Source organism: Enhydra lutris, unplaced genomic scaffold, assembly GCF_002288905.1.
Source record: "Enhydra lutris kenyoni isolate GAN:26980312 unplaced genomic scaffold, ASM228890v2 scaffoldscaffold8, whole genome shotgun sequence".
Lineage (NCBI taxonomy): Eukaryota > Metazoa > Chordata > Mammalia > Carnivora > Mustelidae > Enhydra > Enhydra lutris.
The window spans coordinates 44836699-44860859 of NW_019154092.1; the positions used below are offsets into that span (position 1 = coordinate 44836699).

The window sequence follows — 24161 nt, forward strand, 5'->3', positions numbered from 1 at the left end:
AATATCTGTATAATTTAGAAGCATTGGCTTTTAATGGAATCAATTGGACTAAAGGTATATTTTGAATGATTTTTCTCTATATTTATTTTTATTGAAAGGCATTTTAACAGAAACATTTCAAAATTTATATTATTTAAAGGAAAATTATTTTATTTAGTTTTAAAGCAAACAGTTTCAGAATTGTGTCCATGACCAAGAATTTATTACTGATGGGTACATGAAACAATTTAGTTTGACTAAATATTATTTATATTATAAAATCAATTACATTTTGTTTGGTTTATAATTTTTGCAGAATAATAGTTTGTAGGAAAAAACAAAGAAGACACATTCTTTGTTTTGAAATTAACCATTGAGCCAGACAATTCACTTATGTAGCCATATGAATAACATAAGGCAGGGAATGGTAAATTCAGGTAAACATCTAGTTCCAAATCAGCACAGACAAGCAATAAGTCAGTTCTAGGTGGAAAATTTCCAGACTCCTTGTAGAGATGATTCCTTTGCCAGATATTCAGGAGGTAACCATTTGTAGAATGATAGCAGATGATAAATCTGGAGCGAGAAGTTGGACCTGTTTTATGGAGAATCTTGTATCCCATGTCTAGGAAGTTACGCTTGATTTTATTCACCTTATTGATGGCTGGGAATCCTTGAAAGTTTTAAATAAGATATAGCATGATCTAAACATACACGTAGAAAAACAGAAGTAAGAAAGTGACGAGCAAATCAGATTAATGTATTACTGATATTTTTGTATCATCCTTAATGTTTTTCACTGTACTAAAGGATTTTTCCATAGTTTTGAGTAAAACTATTTCTTATGCCAGGCTATAAACAGAACACTGTTAACCTTTCATAGATCTAAGTTGGATAAAATGGTTTCCTCTGCTTCTCTCTTACATGTACATACAAAAGAATGAAATATAAGACTATATTATATTTGAACCAAGTGAAGTCCATGTTTCCTAAATATATTAGACTTAATTCAGACTGCATGGAGGAGTCAGTATATGGACGACCACACTCCATTTCATATTGAGATAATATTGCTCTATTGAGCTATTATTATAATAAGTTGCTATAAACATGGAATATGATACCAGACTAAGTATAAATCTCAGTCGTACCACGTACTAGTGGTGCAATTTAGGGCAGGTTACTTAATCTAAATCTTTATTTATTTTGCAAAATGTATAGAGTAATGTCACATATTTCTTAGGGTAGTTATGAGGTTTTAACTTAACAGGCCAAATACAATTTCTGAAATTGCTAAGTCCTTAGTAACTATTATAATTACTTTCATATTTTAGAAGTTCCAGTCTTAAATAATTTGATTCTCATGTCAAGATTATTTATCTAAGAGTAAATTAGCTGATTTTGATTCTGGATATCTAAGTGTTTATTGTCTAGTGGTACTTATATATATCTTATGCTATTTACCCACAATACTGTATTTCTGCTTTTGCTTTTCGTATCTATTAAAAGGCAGAGTATACTCACCTATTTCTTCTCTAGTAGTGCATTGCTACATGATTTTTACCCTAAAGTTTACATCAACATCATTTTGTTTGTTAGACAAAATTTTGCAAAAGACACTGGCTTAGAAATAAGGGTTAGAAGATAAATAAGACTTCTGTATTTTATCTTTATTAGCGATTACCAATTCACCAAATCTTCTAAAATCCTTAGTTTCCTTATTTGTTAAGAGAAGAGGTTGGCCTAGAACAGGCTTTCCAAATTTTCTCACTACCAGGGCTCTCATTTATTATTTTATTCCACATTCATCTCCAACTGCACTTTTATAATCACAGTGCTTAAGAGTCCAAGTTTGCTAGACAAACTCTAGTTATTAAAAACTAGGGGCACCTGTGTCGTTCAGTCAGTTGAGCTCAGGTCATGATCTCATGGTCGTGAGATTGAGCTCTACTGGGTTTGGAACCTGATTAAGATTCTCGCTATGAAAAAAAAAATTCTCTGTCTGCCTCTCTCTCTACCTCCCCACCCAGCTCTCTCAAATTAATTAATTAATTAATTAATTAACTGATTAATTAATTAATATTGGGGGTGCCTGGATCCCTCAGTCACTTGAACAACTGAGCTTGATTTCAGTTTCGATCATGATCTCAGGGTCCTGAGATTGAGCCCCACATCAGGCTCCACACTCGACAGGGAATCTGCTTGAGGCTTCCTCTCCCTTCCTCTCTCTCTGCCCATCCCTCTACTTGCTCTCTCCTCTCTCTCTCTCAAATAAATAAATCTTAAAAAAAAAAAAAGAACTATGATACCATGCTAATATACAATCATTAGGTATCAAAATGAAGCTCATAAAATATGAGATCATCCTGCTTTAAAATTAATTTTTAAAAACAATGGTTTCAAGCTGGTTTATACTGTCAGAAAAAACACACCAAAAGAAAATAGGATACTTTTTATTGTGTACAACTGGCCATGTAGTGAAATGACCAAGTTCCATATCATGATGTGCTCTACCACCCAACCCCCAACTATGATAGCTTTAGCTTGCCCTCTTTGGGAACCAGGGCTGGGGAGAGCATGGAAACCAATGGACAGCCAGACTACATTAGAATTAGTTATTGTAAGTCTTTTAAGGTCTTTTAACCAATGCGAGACAGTAGAGATAATCAGTGTTTCATATGGAGTTGATGAAATTCCATTCAGATGCACAAAGTTTATATGTTAGTAAGCCTAAGCTGACTTGCAGTAGGTAGTATCTTTTTGATTCTTGAATTTGTTAATAATGACAACAAAAAAGTCTTCATCTCTCAGTGACACTTTGGAGACATCAGTCTAGTCCAGGATTCCAAGTTTAAAGTATTTGAAATACTGGGTGATCTATTACATTTTTTTTTTGCTATGCCTGTCATTCTAATATCACTAGTGAACTCTCCCTCACCAGTTCCTCTAGTTTTTCTATTATTCTTGACCTTGAATATTAAATATTGTTCATATGATCTCCTCTTAACTCCCTTCTCTAATATGTTGTTACTTAATATAAGGTCAAAAGCAAAAACAGTGCACTTGGGATTGTCCTCTATAAGAAAGAATGAAGATTCCTTGAAAAAAGAGTCTTTCTTTTCCCAAGAGTCTTTTAGGGTTGATATATGGTCAGCTGTGCATTTAGTAGGAATATGACACTTAATAGCTCCAGGGTGGGTGACTGAAGGGTCCAGCAGTTTGCCCTGACTCACAAACAAGAGGTTTTCCTGAGCATGTGTGGAAGCCAGACCTATATCCTATGAGTGTAAAAGTCACAAAAATCAATGAAGGGACTGGTAGAGCTTCCTTCTCTGGTCTTTCTTGATACCAGTTTATTCCCAGAGCATAAAAAAGACATATTTAGTCATGAGTTATGGGCATACCTTTATTTTTTCAACGTTGGCCAGATAGGAAATAACCCCAACATATATATATATTTAACAAAACTAAGAGTTAGAGTAGCGGGTTCCAGGTGGCTTAGTGGGTTACGTGTCTGTCTTTGGCTTCAATCATGATCCTAAGATTCTGGGATTGAGCCTTGCACCTGCTCAGCGGGGAGCCTCCTTCACCCTTTCCTCCTTGCTTGTGCACTCTCTTGCTATCTCTGTCTCTCTCTCAAATAAATAAAATCTTTTTTTAAAAAAGGACCTTAAAAATTCTTAAAAAATAAAAAAAATCTTAAAAATTATAGAATAAATAGTCAATTACTTTTCTAGAAAATTTTAAATGCCACTTTATGCATTTATATAAATTATGAAGATTTCTGGGTTCCCTAAACTAACTTAGACACATCATAATGATAGCATTTGTTTTCTGGGACTCTGCTGTCAGCTGTAAAATTACAAAAAAGAAATTGTACTATAAATGAAAAACCATTTCCTTCAACTCTGCTACAAAATGAAACTGATAGACTCAAAATTTGCCTGTGAGACAGAAGGGATATAACCATATGCCAATGACAAGAATAGACACTCCGCTTTCATCTTCCAAACTCTATCTACAAATAGCAATATGTGTGTGTACATGGAGAAAGAAGGAGGAAATATGAGCAGATGTAGGAATATTTACAGAGAGGGAATGTCATTTTTAGTACTGAATTGGTGTAAATGAGGAAGGGAAGTAATAGAATCATGGAGTGATGACTACTAGCTCCTGAGAAATGGTTCTCTTCTCTGTTCAAAGCTCCTTGGCTTTCAGCCAGATGGAGTTTTTTTTTCCTTTTTGATTAAATAAATTTTGATTCCTGTGATCAGTCTGGATTAGGTTGGTTTTTAATAAAAGACACTCTAAACACAGAGTTAGAAGGAGTTTGATGGAATTTTTCACTCAGAGCACATATTACACCTGCTTGTGTTTGAAGACACAGGGTACCTGCTGAATTTCCTGAAACAGAACTAGATGGGGGATGGCTAAGGAGCCAGCAGGTGAACAGTCAGTTAGCTTGAAATTGAGGATGCAGACAGGAAACTCACTCTGTGAAAGTTAAATTAATTTGTAAATCTTAAGAATGGGAAGAAATCAAAGAGAATACCTCACTGTGGCCTGCAGTGTCCTTTCATTTCCAATTGGAAAAGTGTTTGATATTCCATTGAGGCAGTCAATTAATAAAGGTAACCAAAGAATATACAATGAGAAAAAAAAAAAGGTTTTGCATTCAGAAAGCATAGAACGTAAAAGCAAGTACTGGTTATTTTGAGGAAGATAGTTATTAAGTTGTGAAAACTGGTCTTTCTTTTTTTTTTCTGACACAGATGCCAGTAGTCTATAATTAATTTTCTCTCTTCCTCAGTTATTCTTTATTTTTATCCGTGTAAGTTCAGAGTTGAGATTCATCAACAGTAATGGAAGAAAATGGCCCCATGAAAAGAAAGTCATGGTCATTACTGGGTGAGCTTATGTTCCACTATGCAGGGAATAGGGTCAGGCAGATCTAGTGTCCTAGAATAATTATAAAGAGAGTTACCTTTCACTCTAAATTGTGCCCAATGTTGGATAATATATGTAGTGAGTCTGGTTATCTATGATGAGGTAAGACAAAATCATGTGGTCTTGACATGTATGGGAAAACCTGGGAATGAAGAGTCAAATTTAGCTTCTCGTTGGCCTCACAGACTCAGTTAATATGGCCAATGTAACATCTAATAGAAACTTTTTTTTTTTTAAATGCCCTAAAATGGAAAATACTCTCTCTCTCTTCTTTTACAGTGTGCCTTTTCCATGAGCTTTTGGGTAATTAGGCCCTGAAGACAGTTGACTTACTATTTCTAAATATGTGAAATGTCGGTAAATGTGTCAGGTTATATGATCCAAAATACTGCTTGACTTTTAATAATCTATTGCTGAAAGACAATGACTGTAAATATGTAAGTTTTTCACTGTCTTCACAAATGAAAGTAATAATAACAATAACGATAGCAATACTAAGAAGAAGAAGAAAGAGGAAGAATGACATCCACCTTTTTTTTTTTTTTTTTTTTTTAAGTAGGCTCCATGCCTGGCATGGAGCCCAACACAGGGCTTGAACTCATGACCCTGATATCAAACATCATCTGAGACCAAAAGTCAGACACTTAACTGACTGAGCCACCCAGGCACCTCTACTTAATCAGTTACTACTTCAAGGATGCAAAACTATTCCCTTTTTGAAAGGAAATGGGCTTCTTGAATGTCTCAGGAGATAGGCTACTTTGTTTGAACTATCTACATCAGTTCTCAAAGATTGGTCTGGGGACTCTTAGTGTTTCTCAAAATGCTTTTAAGAGATCCGTAGAGTCAAACCTATTTTAATGATAATACAATTTTTTGTATTGTTTTGCCATGTTGACTCAGAATACCTTTCATGAAGCAGTAAAAATTATTAACTTTATTAATTCTCAATCCTTAAGTTCATATATTTTTTAGTATTCTAAGTATCAAAAGAGGATATATATATATATATATATATATATATATAAAGAATGTCTAAGTATATTAGTTTTTTATTTTTGTGTTTATCTGAGTTTCAAACTTAATTAGCTTTTTTTTTTTTTTTTTTTTTTAATGGAACTCCATTTTTACTTGAAAGGGCAATCAACAGAAAAACCAGAGCTATTCAGACATGGGTATTAGTTAGACATTTTCTGAAAAATGAACAAAGTGAGCCAGTCAGTTTAAGGAAAATAGTATCTGCCACCAAGGATGAAATTCAGGCTTTTAAGTTAAAATTGAAATTTGGAAAACGTGTATCTGCCACTAGGAGCTTGACAGCATCACAACATTAAAATGCCTTTCTGATGGGATTGGTGATGATAGTAACAAATGGGATATTTTGATACTGTATAATGAAATACGTCAACATTAGGAAGATCTGTCTAATTCCCTGTGCCATCCCAAAGGATGGTAGATTGATGGGTCAGTATCACGAATGGGTAAAAAGATCTATACAAAATACAAGATAAGGCAACAGATTTTTATATAACACTGGAAAATGTTTATCAATATGGGGTCAGATTCCACATTGCAATTAACTTTCAAGGAACTATTTATTGGTGTAGTGTTAAAGGATAAAGTTTACAATTATTTGAAAAGGCTATTAAAATACACCTTCCTTTCCCAACTATTTATTTGTTTGACATCAGATTATTTTCATATAACACAAACAAATCAACATATCAGAACAAAGTGAATGCAGAAAGTAACACAACAGCCTAGTTATTCTCAATTAAGCTACTCATTAAAAAATTCACAAAACTCAGGGTGCTTGGCTGGCTCAGTCAGTAGAACATGTGATTCTTGATCCTGGAGTTATAAGATCAAGCCCCATTTTGGGTGTAGAAATTATTTAAAACCAAATTTAAAAAAATATAAAAATATGAAGTAGTACCTGTCTTCTAATATTTTTATATTAGTTTAAAAAATACATATATTATGGTAAATTGTAAATAAAATTTCAATAAATATTTTTAAAAGTCTCTCAATTTTGACTTTTAGTATGGTAAATATTTATGGCTATAACCTACAGAAACAAAAATTCTTTGGGGTCCTTGATAGTTTTTAAGAGTACACATGTTTCTGTAACCAAACAGTTGTGAGATCCACAGTCTATATCATGATTCATTTTCCTAATGATTATAGATTAATCCTCTCCAACTCAGACAACAGATGAAGGTAAACAGGCCAAATTTTCCATTTAAAAACTTAGAAAGGGTGGAAGGAATGAAGGAAGGCAGGCAGGCCAGACAGCATATGCAATGGTAACATGTTGCCATAAGGTGATTTTACACTTGAAATGAAATCTGTATATGTCAGAGATCAGTATCCCTGTAAGGACTCTTTTCCCTCTAGTTACATACTATACCCTCTTGCTCTCTGAGATTAGCTTTTTTGCCACCAGGATGACGATGAAATCAGGTCAGATGGAGAAGCCTGCTGATGTTCCCCACCCCACAAAAGGAAGTAGCTAAACTGACTCTTAGTCTAAGCAAATCTGACTGGTTGTAATCAATTTAGAAAAACTGTTGTATGATTTTTTTTGCATTCACTTCTGTGAACATCATATGAAGGAGGTCTGCTTTTTTTTTTTTTTTTTGGTTTTTAATTAAAAAAAAAAATTGACAGAGGGAAAACTATCCATTTTTGCTGGTTCAATTTGAAAGCTATTGCCAAATACGTTTTCTCAAGTCTGCCCTGGCATTTCCTTCCCCTTTTTATTTTAAAACATATAGCACATACATAAAAGCATATGAAACGTGTGTAGTTTAATGAATAAATTTAAAATGACCATTTGTATACTTACCCAGTTTATGAAATAGAGTATTGCAAACTGGTATTCTAATGCCATTTCCTGAGATGAAATCATACTCATTAATTAACTGGAAAAAATTGCCATGTTCAGCTGAACAATTTCATTTGGATCTGAATAGTCAATGCCCATATAGCAAGAACAAAACTGATTTCTATATTTCCTAATTCTATCATAGTCGCATTAAAATCAATTTAGTCAACAAAAGAGTCATGACCTAGAATTTCAAGTTTGCTCTTTTTAGGGCTTTTCCATTTATACCATTAGAGAGAAAGCTTAGAGAGAAAACTTTCATCTGTTCTTAAATATATGTCTTGTATTTTAATCATTCATTTTTATAATTTCTTTGTTCCTTGTATAATTATCCTTCACCTTGCAACATTAGAATTTAACAGAACTCCCTACTCTAAAAATAATATGTTTTTATAAAAACCTTTGAAAATAGAGAAAAATCCAAAGATGTAAATAAAAACCATTCATGATTCTGTCATACAAAGATAACCTTGGCAATTATATCTCTATCCCTCCTCTTTTAAAACATAAATCTACTTTTTGACACACCTCTTAAAATAGAACCACCTTTTTAAGGAAGAAAAATAAGGCAAATAGCTATTGCTACATAAGAAAATACTCCAAAATTTAGTGACTTGAAATAATTTATTCTCTCTTATAATCCTGCAGTGTATCTCAGCAGTTCCTCTGTTGGATTCACTTGACTCCCTTGTGTATGTTTGGCTGAAGTGGAAGGTTCAAGATGGCCTCAGTCACATGTCTGTCAATTGGTGCTGGTTTTGGTTTGGGGGACTCATTTATCCTCCATGTGCCTTCAGGTCACTAGACTAAGATGCTGGTCTCAGAAAGAGTCATGACAGAAACTGTAAGACCTCTTGAGGTCTTGACTCCAGAGCTCATACAGTATGACCCCCGCCCCCAAAGCACAACATAGGGTCAGGCCAGATTTAAATCCTGAGGAACTAGATCCTCCATTCTGGATTAGAGGACTCAAACAATTTGTGAGCTTACTTAATCCATCACAATGTTGTGAAACATATAAACTATTAACTTTTAAAGAAAATTTCTATTAGCTTTCTTGGGAACTTCCATAATATTAGACTTTATGAGGTTATATATTTATAGAGAATTATCTTTGGAGAAATAAGACCAAATTTCTCTGCCAATAGCTGACATTTTTATACCTATCATCAGGCCACAAACCCTAATGCCTCCAATGAAGCTACAAAGATAATAAACATAGCTGAAATGGGCCAGGCAGAAGTTGAAGTTGTCTGGAATATATATGCTCTGTCTAAAAAAGTATAGCCAATGGTTATTCTGTGGCAATATGAGCCCAGTGATGCCTGAACTACTGATATTTTAAGACAAAGACAAAATCCCAGTGAGTTAAAGTTATTTTGTGTATCTTCATAAATTGATTTGAAAGTATTTATGGGAAGACAGGAGACCTGGAAAGGTGAGAATAATACCGAAGAATAAAGTCAGAGGATGTACACTGCCTGACATCAAAACTCATTAGAAAGCTACAACAGTAAAGATTCTATGATATCGGCAAAATAATAGTCAAACAGATCCATGGAACAAAATAGGGCACCCAGAAATAGACCCACTTAGATGGTCAACTGATCTTTCACAAAGGGAAAAAATCATGTTAATGGAGAAAGGATAGCCTTTCCAACAAATGGTGCTGGAACAATTGGACATTCATATGCAGCAAAACAAAACAAAACAAACCTCTAGTCACAGAAGTTCTTTTCTAAAGAAATTAACTCAAAGTGGATCATAGACCTCGACATAAAACATAAAACTATAAAAACTTCTAGAAGATAACAGAGGAGAAAATCCAGGTGGTCTTAGGTTTGACAATGAATTTTTAGACCTTTAAAATAATCCATGAAAGGAAAAATTGGTAAGTTGTGATATTAATAATTTTTGCTCTGCAAAAGACAATGTTAAGAGAAAGTAAAAACAAGCCACAGACAAGTATTTGCAAAACACACATCTGATAAAGGATGTGTATGCAAAATATACGAGCACCAGAAACTCAATGATAAGAAAACATATCCATTAAAAAAAATAGGCAAATATCTGAACAGACACTTTATTGAAAAGGATCTAAAATATGGAATCCAAGCATACAAAATATGCTCAAGATTGTGTGTCATTGGGGAATTGCAAGTTAGAAAAATTATAATGCTAAACACCTATTAAAATGGCTAAAATCCAGGGACTCCTGGGTGGCTCAGTGGGTTAAAGCCTCCGCTTTCAGCTCGGGTCATGATCACAGGGTCCTGGGATTGAACCCCATGTGGGGCTCTCTGCTCGGCGGGGAGCCTCCTTCCTCCTCTCTCTCTCTGCCTGCCTCTCTGCCTACTTGTGATCTCTGTCTGTCAAATAAATAAATAAAATCTTAAAAAAAATAAAATAAAATGGCTAAAGTCTAAGAAAAATGGCCATACCAAATGCTTAGGAGAATGAGGAGTAACAGGACATTCATTGCTCTTGGGAATTCAAAATTGCAAAGGTACTTTGGAAGACCGTTTGGGAGTTTCTTCCAAAGGAACATAGTTTTGCTCTCCAAGATACTTACCCAATTGAGTTGAAAAATTATGACCAGAAAAAATCTGCACAAGGACACTTAACAGCACATTTGTTCAGAATCACTAAGTAATAAAGGTATCCTTCCATAGGTGAATGGATAAATAAACTGTGGTATATCCATATAAGGGAATACTATCCAGCAAGAAGAGCAAATGAACAACTGAACCCCCCCAAGACATAGAGGGAACCTAAAGGCATATTACTAAGTGAGATAAATCAATATCATAAGATGATATATTGTATAATTCTAACTGTAGGATATGCCATAGGAGTATCCTTTATTTCCAGCTATAGGAAAAGGTACACTTATAGAAATAGTAGAGAAACCAGTAATTTCCTGGGCTTTGAGTTAGGTGTGGTGCTGGAGTGATGAATAGGTAAAGCTTAGGGGATTTTAAGGGCGGTGAAACTATATGACAGTGTAATGCTGAACACATGACATTGTGCATTTTTCAAAACCCATGCAACTATATAACACAAAGAGTGAACCTAATGTACACTATTGACTTTAGTTTATAATAATGTACCAATATCACTTAATTAATTGTAACAAATGCACCACCCTCATCTAATCATTCCCTATGTTAATCATAAGGAAAACAATTTCAGGGGATGGGGAACTGGTATATGGAAACTCCCTACTTGTCAATTTTTTAGTAAATTAAAATAGAAAAATAACAAGCAAAAATACTTGTGCTGATTTTGTTTTCTAATAAAAGAAAGTGTGATAGTTGGTTGAATTATTGGCTCTTTTATGGATAAATAAGTAGTATTGGACATAGGCCCCAGGTAAATTTCCTTTTAGCCATAAGATCAAATTAAGTAGATCTTACTTGATGTTTGGCTAGTATTATTATAGTGTGTGTGTGTGTGTGTGTGTGTGTGTGTGTGTGTGTGTGTAGAATAGTATAGTATTATGCAATATATGCAGTTGGAACATTCTGCTGAGAACAGGTGGTAGAAGTAAAGCATACAAATAGATAACACTCGATTATGAAGATAGCTATTTGTAAATATAGATTTTGGGAACTGTTCATTTCAGGAAATTTATTGATAAGCAACATTATCCTTCAAACTATTCTTATTTGATTTGAAAAGTCACTCTCAAAAAGGGAAATGTCACATACCACCAGCAATTTTTTTTAAAGTTTGAGACACCTTTTCCTACAATATTGGCTTAATAAGGATTAACACATTTCAAAAATTCTTTCAATATTTTCATTGTGAAGAGTATTTATTTTTGTTGCTGTAACAACCGGAAAGAGATGTGAGAAGACCGAGAAAGTGTGAATTTGTCTTTCTCCACACTTTGAATGACAATTACCATTCCAACCATTAACTGGAAAATTGTTTTATTAACCTAGAATCAAGCTGTGTGGAGTTGGGTCAGGCCAACGAGGATTAACAGCAGGGTTAAAAGGTATCCCAGATCTACCTTACTTCCTCTCTGCTCCTCTATGGCTCCCACTATGACAGTTGGATCTAATTTTCCTTGGCAATTCTCTGTCCACCCCAAAACTAGTTTTCAAGATTTCATGGCCTCATTTCTTTTCTTCAAGATTGTACTTTGCATTTAAAAAATGACAGATTACATGTTAATTCCATTTAATGCATTAAGCTGAAAAGAGCCTAAATCAAACCTCCATAGAGGGATGCAGATTTTAATAGGGATGTGGAAATATAGCATCTTATCTTAAGTGAACTTTGAGTGATAGAAGTTTAGTCAGCAAACAGGTCAGAGATATCACCATGGCTCGGAGGATTTCCTCCAAACTCACCTGACCATAGACTGCTGTTGGTGTGTCCCAGGCTTTAGGAGTGAAATATATGGGAGGTGGAAGAGAAGCTCTTAACTCTCACAGAGTTTTACCTTGACTGTGCTAAGATTTTGTAATTTTTTTTCTTATTATATCTGATATAACTTTAGTAACTTTGAAACAAATGAGCTCTAAAGTGAATGGAATGAGTAGTCTTTAGGTTGAAAAGACACTATTTCAGTGCCTGCTAGTAAAAATGAATTATGTTGGGTGCCTGGATAACTCAGTTGTTTAAGCATCCACCTCTTGATTTTGCTCAGTTCATGATCTCAGGGTCGTGAGATGGAGCCCCATGGTTGGGCTCTGCACTGAGCATGAAGCTTGCTTGGGATTCTCTCTCTAACTCTTCCCTGCCATCCTCCCCCACCGCACCCCAACTCACTTGCTCTCTCTTTGTGAAATAAATAAACAAATAAATTTAAAAAAAATTTAAAAAGTAGAATGAATAATGTTGGTTATATAGAACTAGAAAAGGCATTGGGTGAAGTAGGAGGATACAGGAGCTTTTCATCTACTCACAGTCTCAGCTTAGGGACAAACTCTCTGCAATGTTGTTAAAAATTAAAAAAATAAACAGAAGGCTTAGAAACAGCCTAACTTAACTGTATACAAAACAAAATTTAATGTAAGGTCTATTCTGAAGACCGCAGGGTTTTTTTTTTTTCCCCAGAACCTTCTACACTCTACCTACTTAATCCTTGTATGTTATTTATCACATTTCTAACAGCCACAGATTTAATAAACAAAGCAGAAGGGTGTGGAATAGATATTAGAGGCAGACAAATTGAACATACCAAAAAGTTCCAGAAGATAATGTTTAGAAAAATTACTGATCGCATTGTCTTGTTCTCTAATGAGAAGTCCACAAGTCCGGGAGCCTTCATGAGTGACTTGTCACGAGCTTCTGCCTGTTGCCTTATACCATGGTGTCATCAACAGCTAAGAATATGCTATCATGATCCTAGAAACTAGGGATGGAAAAACCTTTTAAGAATCTAGTTGATAAATTTCACTGGTAACTTTCCAGTTTTTCTTTCCTTCTTCTGTATCAGCATGTCTTATTAAGGGGAAAAAAAATGGTTCAAGCTACATCATTTATCTTTACAGTGTTTTTCATAAAAGATGTGATTTTGTGTTTTCTTTCCACAGACCCAGGACTGCATAGGCAGCTATATTTTCTGCAAAGACCATCCAATGTGATAGCCATTGAAGGAAAAGATGCCATCCTGGAGTGTTGTGTTTCTGGCTATCCTCCCCCGAGTTTTACCTGGTTACGAGGAGAGGAAGTCATCCAACTCAGGTATCACAAATTGAAGACTTTTGTGAAGTATATGTCACTGTTTCCCCTTCTCTAATTTGATATAGGTACCTAGAAATACTAGAGTTTTTGATGATACTTGATTTCCTCCCATATTCCTTGACATTATATAATATATGAAAGACATTTACCCAATAGGATAAAGAGATGGGGAACAGAGTCAAAATCTATGGGATCAATTCAGAAAAGAAATTTAGAAAGCCAGCGTTGCTGTTGAAAACTCCCTGTCCAAAAACTATTCAGCAAAGAAACCTTGGAGGGTATCATCTTAAGGAAGTGGAATAGAGAATAAAATATTTATTAAGAAATTAAAGCTTTCTCGGGCACCTAGGTGGCTTAGTTGTTTAAGTGACTGCCTTCAGCTCAAGTCATGATCCTGGAGTCCCAGGATCGAGTCCCACATTGGGTTCCCTGCTCATCAGAGAGTCTGCTTCTGCCTCTGATTGTCCACTTCTCCTGCTCTCTCTCTCAAATAAAATTAAAAAAAAAAAAAAAAAAAACCAAAAAAAAACCTTAAAAAAAAGAAAGTAATTTAAAAAAAAAAGTGAAAAATTTAAAAGGGGTGCCTGGGTGGCTCAGTGGGTTAAAACCTCTGCCTTCAGCTCAGGTCATGATCCTAGGGTCCTGGGATTGAGCCCCGCATCGGGCTTTCTTCTCAGCAGGGAGCCTGCTTCCGCCCCTTCCTGACAGAAGGGAGTCTGCCTTCCTCTCTGCCTACTTGTGATCTCTGTCAAATAAATGAATAAAATCTTAAAAAAAAAAAAGAAATTAAAGCTTTTTTTTTTTTTTTTTTTTAGATTTTATTTATTTATTTGACAGAGAGAAAGCACAAGTAGGCAGAGCAGCAGGCAGAGGGAGAGGGAGAAGCAGGGTCCCCGCTGAGCAGAGAGCCAAATGCAGGGTTCGATCCCAGGGCCTGGGATCATGACCTGAGCTGAAGGCAGATGCTTAACAGACTGAACCAGCTGGTACCCCAAGAAATTAAAGTTTTCTAAATTGAAATACATAGCATGTCATTATAGGGTCTGTGCAACTTTTTCAGCTCCAATTTTGTCTTTCACACTGCAGATGTAACAAATTATTTAAGATAAGGCAAAAGGAGAACATGGCTGGCTTTGAATTAATAGAAGTTCATCTTAAGGCATAGTTGAGAAAGTAAACTCTTAATATAATGGAACACAGTCTGAAACATTTTGATTAAATGGATTTCACTTAAGAAATTAATTTCATTGATTTGGAGGTCTGGTGTACTCCTTTTTAACACATTTGTTTTCTGTGATGAGATAGGTTCACAGACAATAACTTAAATCTTTAAATTTCATTTCCCCTCTATATTTGTATAACAACACTATATGGTATGGTGTCACTATTCTTCTGAGAATATTAAAGCATGTGAGAAACCTGGTTGCAGCTTTAGCATGTCAAAACACATCCTCTGAATGTAGCCAGATGTTCTTGGTACAGTATGAAATGTGGCCTTATACAAATGTTACTAAATCAGATGTCAGGACACAAGACATTGACTTCCACTGTGGGGAATCACTTCCCTGTAGCTTGTGGTCCTCAGATCCAAAATGAGAGAATTGCACCAGAATATCTGTAAATTTCTTTTCAGTACTAAGCTTGGTTCCAAGTTTAATCTATTTAATTTCTTTGATCACTGCACAAAGACTTCCAGTGGGAGGGGTTTATTTTGGATGGATTTTTGATCAATAAATGTGGTGTTACCAAGACCCCCAAAATAGTTTATTTCTAATTTTATAATCGGATTTTGTAAAGTTTATTTAAACCTCTGAGTACCTTGCCTGATATACACATATATATTAGTACATTAATCTAATCTCTAATTTTATATGCCTGTGTCTTACAGGTCCAAAAAGTATTCCCTATTGGGTGGAAGCAACCTGCTTATCTCCAATGTGACAGATGATGATAGTGGAACTTACACCTGTGTTGTTACATATAAAAATGAGAATATTAGTGCCTCTGCAGAGCTCACAGTCTTGGGTAAGTCAGTGGCTCGAGATTAGTTTACACTGTCCTTTTCAAAGTACATCACCGTGACACTTTAAATTCTTATGCCTGAATTGCCTCCTGTGTTTGTTAGTATGAAATTACAAAGTTGAAATATTCCTTACATGTCCTTACTCTACTTTGATTAATTACATAGGGGTTAAAAGCAGTGTTTGAATATTGCTCATTGACTAAAATCTAGATGCATCACTCTTTAGTCTAATTATTCCATTGATACAACTGAAACCTATGAAAAATTATTATTTAACAAATGTATTAAACAGCAAATGAGTTTAATAACAAATGAGAGACTCCCAAATATTTTATCTGGGGAAAATAAATGAAGGAATGAATGAGAGAAATTGTAGAAACGATGTTCAGTTGAGTGGGAAAGTCTGATATCATTTAAGATAACAGGGTTCCTGACATTAAATTCAAATGTTTTGGTAAGATTGTTTTGTTAATATGGAAATACTGTAGATGTTATGCTGAAGGTTAAGCAATAAAATCAAACATATCTAAGGAAAACACATAGAAAGAATCTAATTTTAAAAAGTTAAGGGGCGTGGAAGGTACGTATGATTCAGAAAGGAAGGGTCACTATGTATCATTGTAAATTAATAATGGTTATACATGGTGGGTACTCAAACACATATCTTATCATTACCCCAGAATTTTTTTTTAGTCAGTTTAATTTGAATCATGTAATTTGGAGAAAGTGCTTTACTATTTGCATTCCAGTGGCTTTTTCGTGTAACAGCAACAAAAAAATTATTTATTAGTCTTTGGATTTTTTCCTCTGGAATAAATCTTTTTACCTTGTAAAGAGTACAGGAAAAATCATAGGCTCTTTAAAAGTTATTCAGTAGAGGGGCGCCTGGGTGGCTCAGTGGATTAAGCCGCTGCCTTCGGCTCAGGTCATGGTCTCAGTGTCCTGGGATCGGGCTCTTTGCTCAGCGGGGAGCCTGCTTCTCTCTCTCTCTCTCTTTCTCTCTCTCTCTCTGCCTACTTGTGATCTCTCTCTCTGTCAAATAAATAAATAAAATCTTTGAAAAAAAAAAGTTATTCAGTAGAAATGGAAAGGTATGGTATGCTGATTATATCTGCTAACCTGTACCATAATAATCTTATGGTCTCCTTTTTACTTTTTGGCTTTAAAGTTTTCTCAGAAAATGCTTTCATCTTCAGATAGGGTAATAATGCATGTGATGGGTGAGACAATGGAGTTGTTTGTTCTTTGATCAAACCATAAATATTAAACTAAGAATAGGCAAAGGACTTTAATTCTTTGGTTTTAGAGGTGGCATTATTCTAACTAAAATAGCTTGTCTTTAAAATGGCAACAATTTAAAATTGTCATTTTATATGGAAGTTTTTGGTGAAACAAAGAACTTTTACATTTGTAACATCAAAGTATAGCAACACAGAATGACTATATAGAAATTATTTTGTAAAGTATACTACTGATCCTAAGGCAAATGCAGTTATAGAATTACCTAGAATTTATAGTGATCAAGGGTAAACTTCTAATTGCAAATAAATGAGGTCAAGTTTCATACCAGATTATTATACAATATTTAGATGCATGGTGCCTTATTGATAGCTAAGTCTGTTGTATATAAATTATGATTTCTGAGTAACGTAGCCAGAAATATATGTAGGAATATCCATATACACACATACATTGACATGCACAGCATCTTCTCCTATATGTTCTGTGTGCATGTCTGTGCTCTCCAGTTCTTTATTGTTGAGTATTGTCTTGTCTCCAAGTTCTGTTTAAAAAAGCACACACAAACAACAAAAATGCTGAGATGATTATTCTGTATCTTTGTCATTTATTTGCTTATAGGCTAAGGAAAAGTATCACAACAATGTTTATACTCACACCAGCAGTGCAAGAATTGCCTCTCTCCAAAAGCTACATTTCTCTCAGGGTACCTGGGTGGCTTAGTGTGTTAAGCATTTGCCTTTGGCTCAGGTCATGATCCCAGGGTCCTGGGATCCAGCCCTACACTGGGGTCCCTGCTCAGCGGGGAGTCTGCTTCTCCCTCTCTCTCTGCCTCTCTCCGTCACTCATGCTCCCTCCCTTTTAAATGTGTGATTAAAAAAAATACATTTCTCTCTACTAATATTTGCCTAACATTTTTTTTAAATGGACCCTCTTTGTTCTAATTTACACCTTATTAAATTTGGATTTATTTTTATAATTTTACTGGACATTTGCATTTTATACTTTGTAAGTTAGCTATCAATGCTTTTGACCTTTATACATTTATTAAAATATTCACCTTTATTTTATTGATTTATAGGAACTCAATGTAAGAGGAGTAATAACTATGTTGTATAGGCTCTGTGTGTATATATTTTGTTATTTCTGGGTTTTTTTTTGTTTTTATTTTACATTTTATATAGGGTACTGAGTATTTTTCTATGTAGCTGCTGGCTTTGTTGCTGTTAGACTCACATTTTTATTATAAATGAATCACCCAATTTCCAACAATTTCATTATAGATTACATATTGAATGTGTAAATTAGAAGCATTATTAATTTAAAAAAATAGATAGAGTTGTGTTTATGTCTTGGTAATTCTCTTGGTAACTGGGTATACATTCTAAAGATCTTCCACATACCTAGTATGATCTGTGACTATTATAAAAGACATGATTGAATTCAGGAAATGATCATAATACTGTTTTAACTGTTCTACCCAGGCTTTAAAATGAATGTTAGTGTAATAAAATTTTTGATACAGTCTTTGACTATTCTAATATAAAGTTAAGTTCATCCTGCAAGACTGAGTTTAAATAATGGAAAATGGAATTTATTACTTTTACTTAAAAAGTTGGGGATGGCGGCTGGAGGAGGGCGCCTTGGGTGGCTCAGTTGGTTAAGTGTCTGCCTTCTGCTCAGGTCGTGATTCCAGGGTCCTGGGAATGAGCCCCACATCAGGGTCCCCCACGCAGAGTGGAGTCTGCTTTTCCCTCTCCCTCTGCCTGCTGCTTGCCCTACTTGCGCGCTCTCTCTCTCTCTGTCAAATAGTTAAATAAAACCTTTGTTAAAAGGATGGGGATGGGGTGCCTGGGTGTCTCAGTTGGTTAAACATCTGTCCTTGACTCAGGTCATGATCTCAGGGTCCTGGGATAGAGCCCGGTCTGGCTTCCTGCTCACTGGGGAGCCTGCTTTTTCCTTCCCCCTCAGCCTCTCCCCCCCACTTGTGAGTTTTCTCTCTCTAAATAAAATAACAAACAAACAAATAAATAAATATTTATATAAAAAATGAATAAAGTCTTTAAAATAAATAATATCTTTGAAAAAAAGGATGGGGAGAAAAGAGCTTGATTATCAGTGTTATTTAAATAGTTTTCATCAGTTTTAAGAATTTAACCTATTGTAGATTCTTCATAAGATAAAATCCCACAAGAAATCCAAGCTTGTGCTTAAAAGTTTCAAGCATGCATTTTATCAGACTTTTCTTTTGCCTTTCAAATCATGGTCCTTTCTTGCACTTAGACTGGCTTTGAATGTGAACCTGCATGAACTAACAGACTTCTGAAGCATGATACCATTTTATATACAACAAGAGAAATTCTGTGGTTTTCCTCAAGAGTTTCAGAGTTAATAAACATTAAATATAATTTAAAGCCTTTACACTATAAAATGAATATTGACATTTCCATAATAATTAAACAGGGAAATTTTAATAGATAAGATTAAGGATAGCTTGTCTAAAGTACATGAACTATAAATAAATTGATTTGGGTTTTTTTTTTTAAAGATTTTTTTTTTAAGGGGCGCCTGGGTGGCTCAGTGGGTTAAGCCGCTGCCTTCGGCTCAGCTCATGATCTCCGGGTCCTGGGATCAAGTCCCGCATCGGGCTCTCTGCTTGGCAGGGAGCCTGCTTCCCTGTCTCTTTCTCTTTTTCTCTCTGCCTGCCTCTCCGTCTACTTGTGATCTCTCTCTGTCAAATAAATAAATAAAATCTTTAAAAAATATATATATATTTTTTAAATTGGTTTATTGAAGGAGAGAGACAGAGATAGTGAGAGAGGACAGGAATAGGGAAGAGAGGGAGAAGCAGGCTACCCACTGAGCAGGGAGCATGATGTGGGACTTGATCCCAGGACTCCGGGATCATGACCCGAGCTGAAGGCAGACATTCCACCCGCTGATCTACCCAGGCATCCCGAAATGCATTCTTTAAAAAAACTTTTGATATTTGACCAAGGAAGTGCCCAGCCTTGGACAAACTTTTCCTTAGCCCATGCACACACAGGAGATGGGTGGAAAGTTCACTCTTGAGAAGAAGCCATTAAGTCTAGCACTGGTGACAAAATGAAAACAGTTTGAACTTTCTAGATTCCAGAATTCTTTTAAAAGCAGTCTGTAGCCATATACGCAATCTACTATTGAAAGTTTACCTTAGTGTGTAGGTTCTCTCTCATTTCTAGAGAAATCTTGGCTAGAATTGGTACAATCTGGCTTCATAGACACAAATAAGTCTGCTAGGTCTGTTCTTGGCACATAATTTAAAACCCGTAACCAAATCTAAGAATTCTCTGTATCTTTTCCCCCCTCTCCCATGAGTAGTACATATCACTTCATGTGGTTTTGAGTTTATATTTATCCCCAGAAAACAACTCTAAAGAGAAGTCCCTTGAGGCAGGTGTTTTGTCTGCCTGAGGCGTCTTCTTATGGGACAGCGATCCATGGGTCTCCCTCCTTCAGTGTGTTCAGAATGGCTCTCTACTGACCGAGAGCATGTCCAGCTCACACAGGTTATGTTCTTTAAGTCCAATGGCAGTGGATTCAGAATATTAAATTATATTTTAATATCTATAGTATATATACATACACATGTACATACATGTACATGTATGTGTAATGCATATACATACCATATATGTATAAAATGCACATAAAGTCCTTATTTCTAAGAAAATTTCTCTTCATAACCCCGTCCCATATTACTTTAAATGCATATGGTTACCTCAGCCATTACATAGTGTGCTGATTTGACAAGTAGATAATAGACCAATCTATTTAGAAAGTTTTAGAAAAATCATCTTAAAAGCAAGTTAAGAAGACAGCAGACTAAGATTTATAGAAGAAGTTAAAAACCCCATTAAAAACTATCATTTTGTAATGTAGTGGGATAGGAAAACCCCATGAGAAGCTCACTGTCTTCTGAAAATGCTTAAGAATAATAAAAAAGAGGGCTGGGTATATAATGAGTTGACCAAGTATAGTTTCTAGGCCCAGAGTCACAACTGAACCCCAGCATCCGTACTGACAGCAGCCACCACTGGAGTACATCTTCTGTACTTGGCCAGGCACTCTTTGGGCATGGAAAGATGCATATGGCACCAGTCTTGACTTCAAAGACTAGTGAGATAAACAGACAAGAAATAGAAGAGCTGAGGAAAAGTTGGGAAAGAGGGAGGCTGTTATCTAAGCCACTCAGTCCATGGTGATACGTTGTTTCAGCAGCTTGAGCAGATGAATATAACCACAAAAAGAGTAGACATACTGTGTATTATACTGTTAAGAAGAGTTTTGATTAGTTTCATAGAGACATAAGCTACAACAGAGAAGTATATTACCAACATTTCTTATATATTGTTAATACTGACAATCTCAAATTTCCAAGCATGTTAAAAAAAAAAAAATCCCTCCTACGAGAGCAATGAATCAAAAGCCATTTCTCTGTTTATATACTAGGTTATGTGTAGTTCAATGTCTAAATGTTCTATTGTTTATTTTTTCTCTTTAGTATCATCAGCTTCTTATTTAGTAGTTTATAGGATTAAGGTACTACTAACATTGAGATCTTATAATGCTGAATGGTCTGTCCCAATTTTAATAATAAATACATCATTAACTATGAAGAAGTTATGTTTTCTGTTGTTTTTTTTTTAACTCAATTCTTAGATGTGCTCTATAAATTCAGTTTACTACAACAAGCATACAGATGTTTACACTCCATCAACTCTCAGATGTGTCTAGTAACGGAAGGGAATATGATAATTAAAAATTGATAGGGCTTTGCCTCCTTTTATTTTTTGTATATGCTTTAGCGTTGCCTTTTTTTTTTTTTTAAACTGAAACGTATTGGATATGTTGATACTTTCTAAGCATGTATAATTGGTCAAGCAGGGAACTGACCCATCCATTTGTTTGGAGAGTAACTGACATATCCACCTCCATTAAGGTGTTCAGTTGCCTCCTTTAAAAATTTGCTGTTGAATCACCCATGTGGGGTTTTTGGCTTGGGTTCTTAGCTATAAACAGAAAATAGTTACCATAAAATATATTAATAAAGATAATCTTTAACTCCTCTATTACAGTGTGTAACTTTGAATGGAGTTCTCCTAAATTTACTACATCACTGCTTCCCCCAAAGTAACAGTCCTTAAATTTCATGTCTCTATATAATTGCCCTTTATTAGCAGTGACCCCCCCCTCACCCATATGCATTTAATGGTCATAGCCTAAGTAGTGCCTAAGGTAGGTTTGTATTGATTATCTTTCACAGGGTAATTGCCAAATGGATCATAATGAAATTAGTTGAGTTTTTTTTTTTCTTTTTTCATGTAGGGGTATGATCCCAAATGTATGATAAAAATGCATATTATAAGGGAGAATTAAATTTAAAAAAATCAAAATCATCTATTTGCTGTGCCTTCTTATAACTATGTTGATTTCTTACTATAATCCTTTTTCACCTGAAATCACACCCATCATAAAAGTATGCAAAAGTTCTACCCAAACTGATGTTTAGGAAATTCTGTTGAATGCATATATGTATTAGAAGAAGAAACATGGTATGTCCGGGCTGTTAGTGTAAAATGATTTGGTATGACAATTGCAGTTAGACTGTCTGTGAAAATAATAGTTGAATTTGTAATGGGATTTATTTATTGATTACACAGATATTTATTTAAAGACCTACTATGTGGATCTCTCCTCTCCTTCTGTCTTTCATTGGAGAAAGCAGTTTGAATAGTTTTGTGTGTGTGTGTGTGTGTGTGTGTGTGTGTTTATCCTTGAGATGGCTGTGGATCTAACTTTTTCTTCTTTCTCAGAAAGATGAGAAAGGAAGTAGAGGCTCCAGAGGGAAAGATGAAGGCTATGTGCTAATTCAGAGCATTCTAAGGCTATGATTTTAATTAGCCCTAACAGTCTCAGCAAGGTGAATTGACCATCTGTGGTTTAGAAGGAGGAGAACTGCTGACAGAGGTGGAAAGATGCCCAAAAAGGCATTCTATGCCAAAGTTGTCCTGAGGTACCAGAAGTATACATTATCCCAGAAGGAATTTGACTGTCATAGGAGTCAAACTAAAGTAGACAGGAGTGTTTTAATTAGAGTTAGCAAGAGTTAGCATCAGTTGTGCTTGCCAGTTTTGAAAGGCTGGAGAACAAAGCATGACATTTCTTTCTATACTTTCCAAGGACTTTTATTTCTGATTTATTATTTCATGTGTCCAGATATAATCATTTTAGTGATTGATTTACACAGTAGGGTGTGGACTTATCTTTAGGATCATCTGGTATATTTTAGTAGGAAACCACCAGAATATACACCTGTATCCATACTCCTGAAATTTGTACCATAAGACCAAAGCTCCTTCCACCACTTGGTGGCAGTGTGCTTAAGGGCAAAAAGTACCAACTTGAAAACCTGTCTTTCAATGGCAGACTCTATTTAAGTAAAGCATTTGAAGTTCGACATACATTTGTTGATTTATCAGTTACTCAACAAATGTTTATTGAAAGTGCAGTAAGTTTCTTGCCTAATGCTGTAAAACAGCTTTATTGAGATACTATCCACCACTATAGTTCACACACTAGACAACTTCACATTTAAACTGTATAATTTACTGGTTTCAATACAATCACAGATGTTTGCAAACATATCAGACCATAGCGAATTTTAGAACACTTTTATCACCTCAAAGGAATCCTTGTACCCTTTAACTGTCATTCCCCCATCCTCTTCTTCTCCCTTTTCCCTCTACCTTACAATGCCCCTAAGCAACCACCAGTCTACTTTCTGTCTCTGTAGATTTTTCTATTTTGGACATTTTACAAAAATGGAATCATAGAGTACGTTGTGTTTGTGACTGGTTTCTTTAGCTCAGTATAATGTTTTCAAGGTTCAACCAGATTGTACTGTATATTACTAGTTCATTTCTTCTTATGGGCAAATAATATTTTCATTATATTGATATACCATGTTTTATTTATTCATTAGGGCAATGATGGGCAATGGAATTGCCTCTACTTTTGTCTGCTATTAATGATTCTGTATAAGCATTTATTTACAAGTTTTTATGTGGACCTATATTTTCATTTATCTTGAGTATATACCTAGGAATGGAACCACTGAGTCCTATGGTAATTCTATGTTCAATCATTTGAGGAACTACCAAATATTTTCCAAAGAGACTCAGCCATTTCACATTCCTACCAGCAATGTATGTGTATTTCTATTTCTCTACATCCTCATCAATACTTGTTATTAGCTAACTTTTTTTTTTATTCTAACTAGCCTCATGGGTGTGAAGTGATATCTCATTGTGAGTTTGATTCACATCTTCCGAGTGACTAATGATG

General features: G+C 35.0%; 1 protein-coding gene across 1 annotated transcript in view; it reads left to right on the forward strand.

Annotated features, from left to right (window-relative positions):
• Positions 1–24161, forward strand: part of LOC111142604 (DCC netrin 1 receptor) — a 739964-nt gene that overhangs the window by 143405 nt on the left and 572398 nt on the right. Inside the window, exons 3-4 of the mRNA XM_022495904.1 lie at positions 13363–13513; positions 15402–15538. Of these exons, the coding sequence (XP_022351612.1) occupies positions 13363–13513; positions 15402–15538 (288 nt within the window). The remainder of the gene's footprint in view (positions 1–13362; positions 13514–15401; positions 15539–24161) is intronic.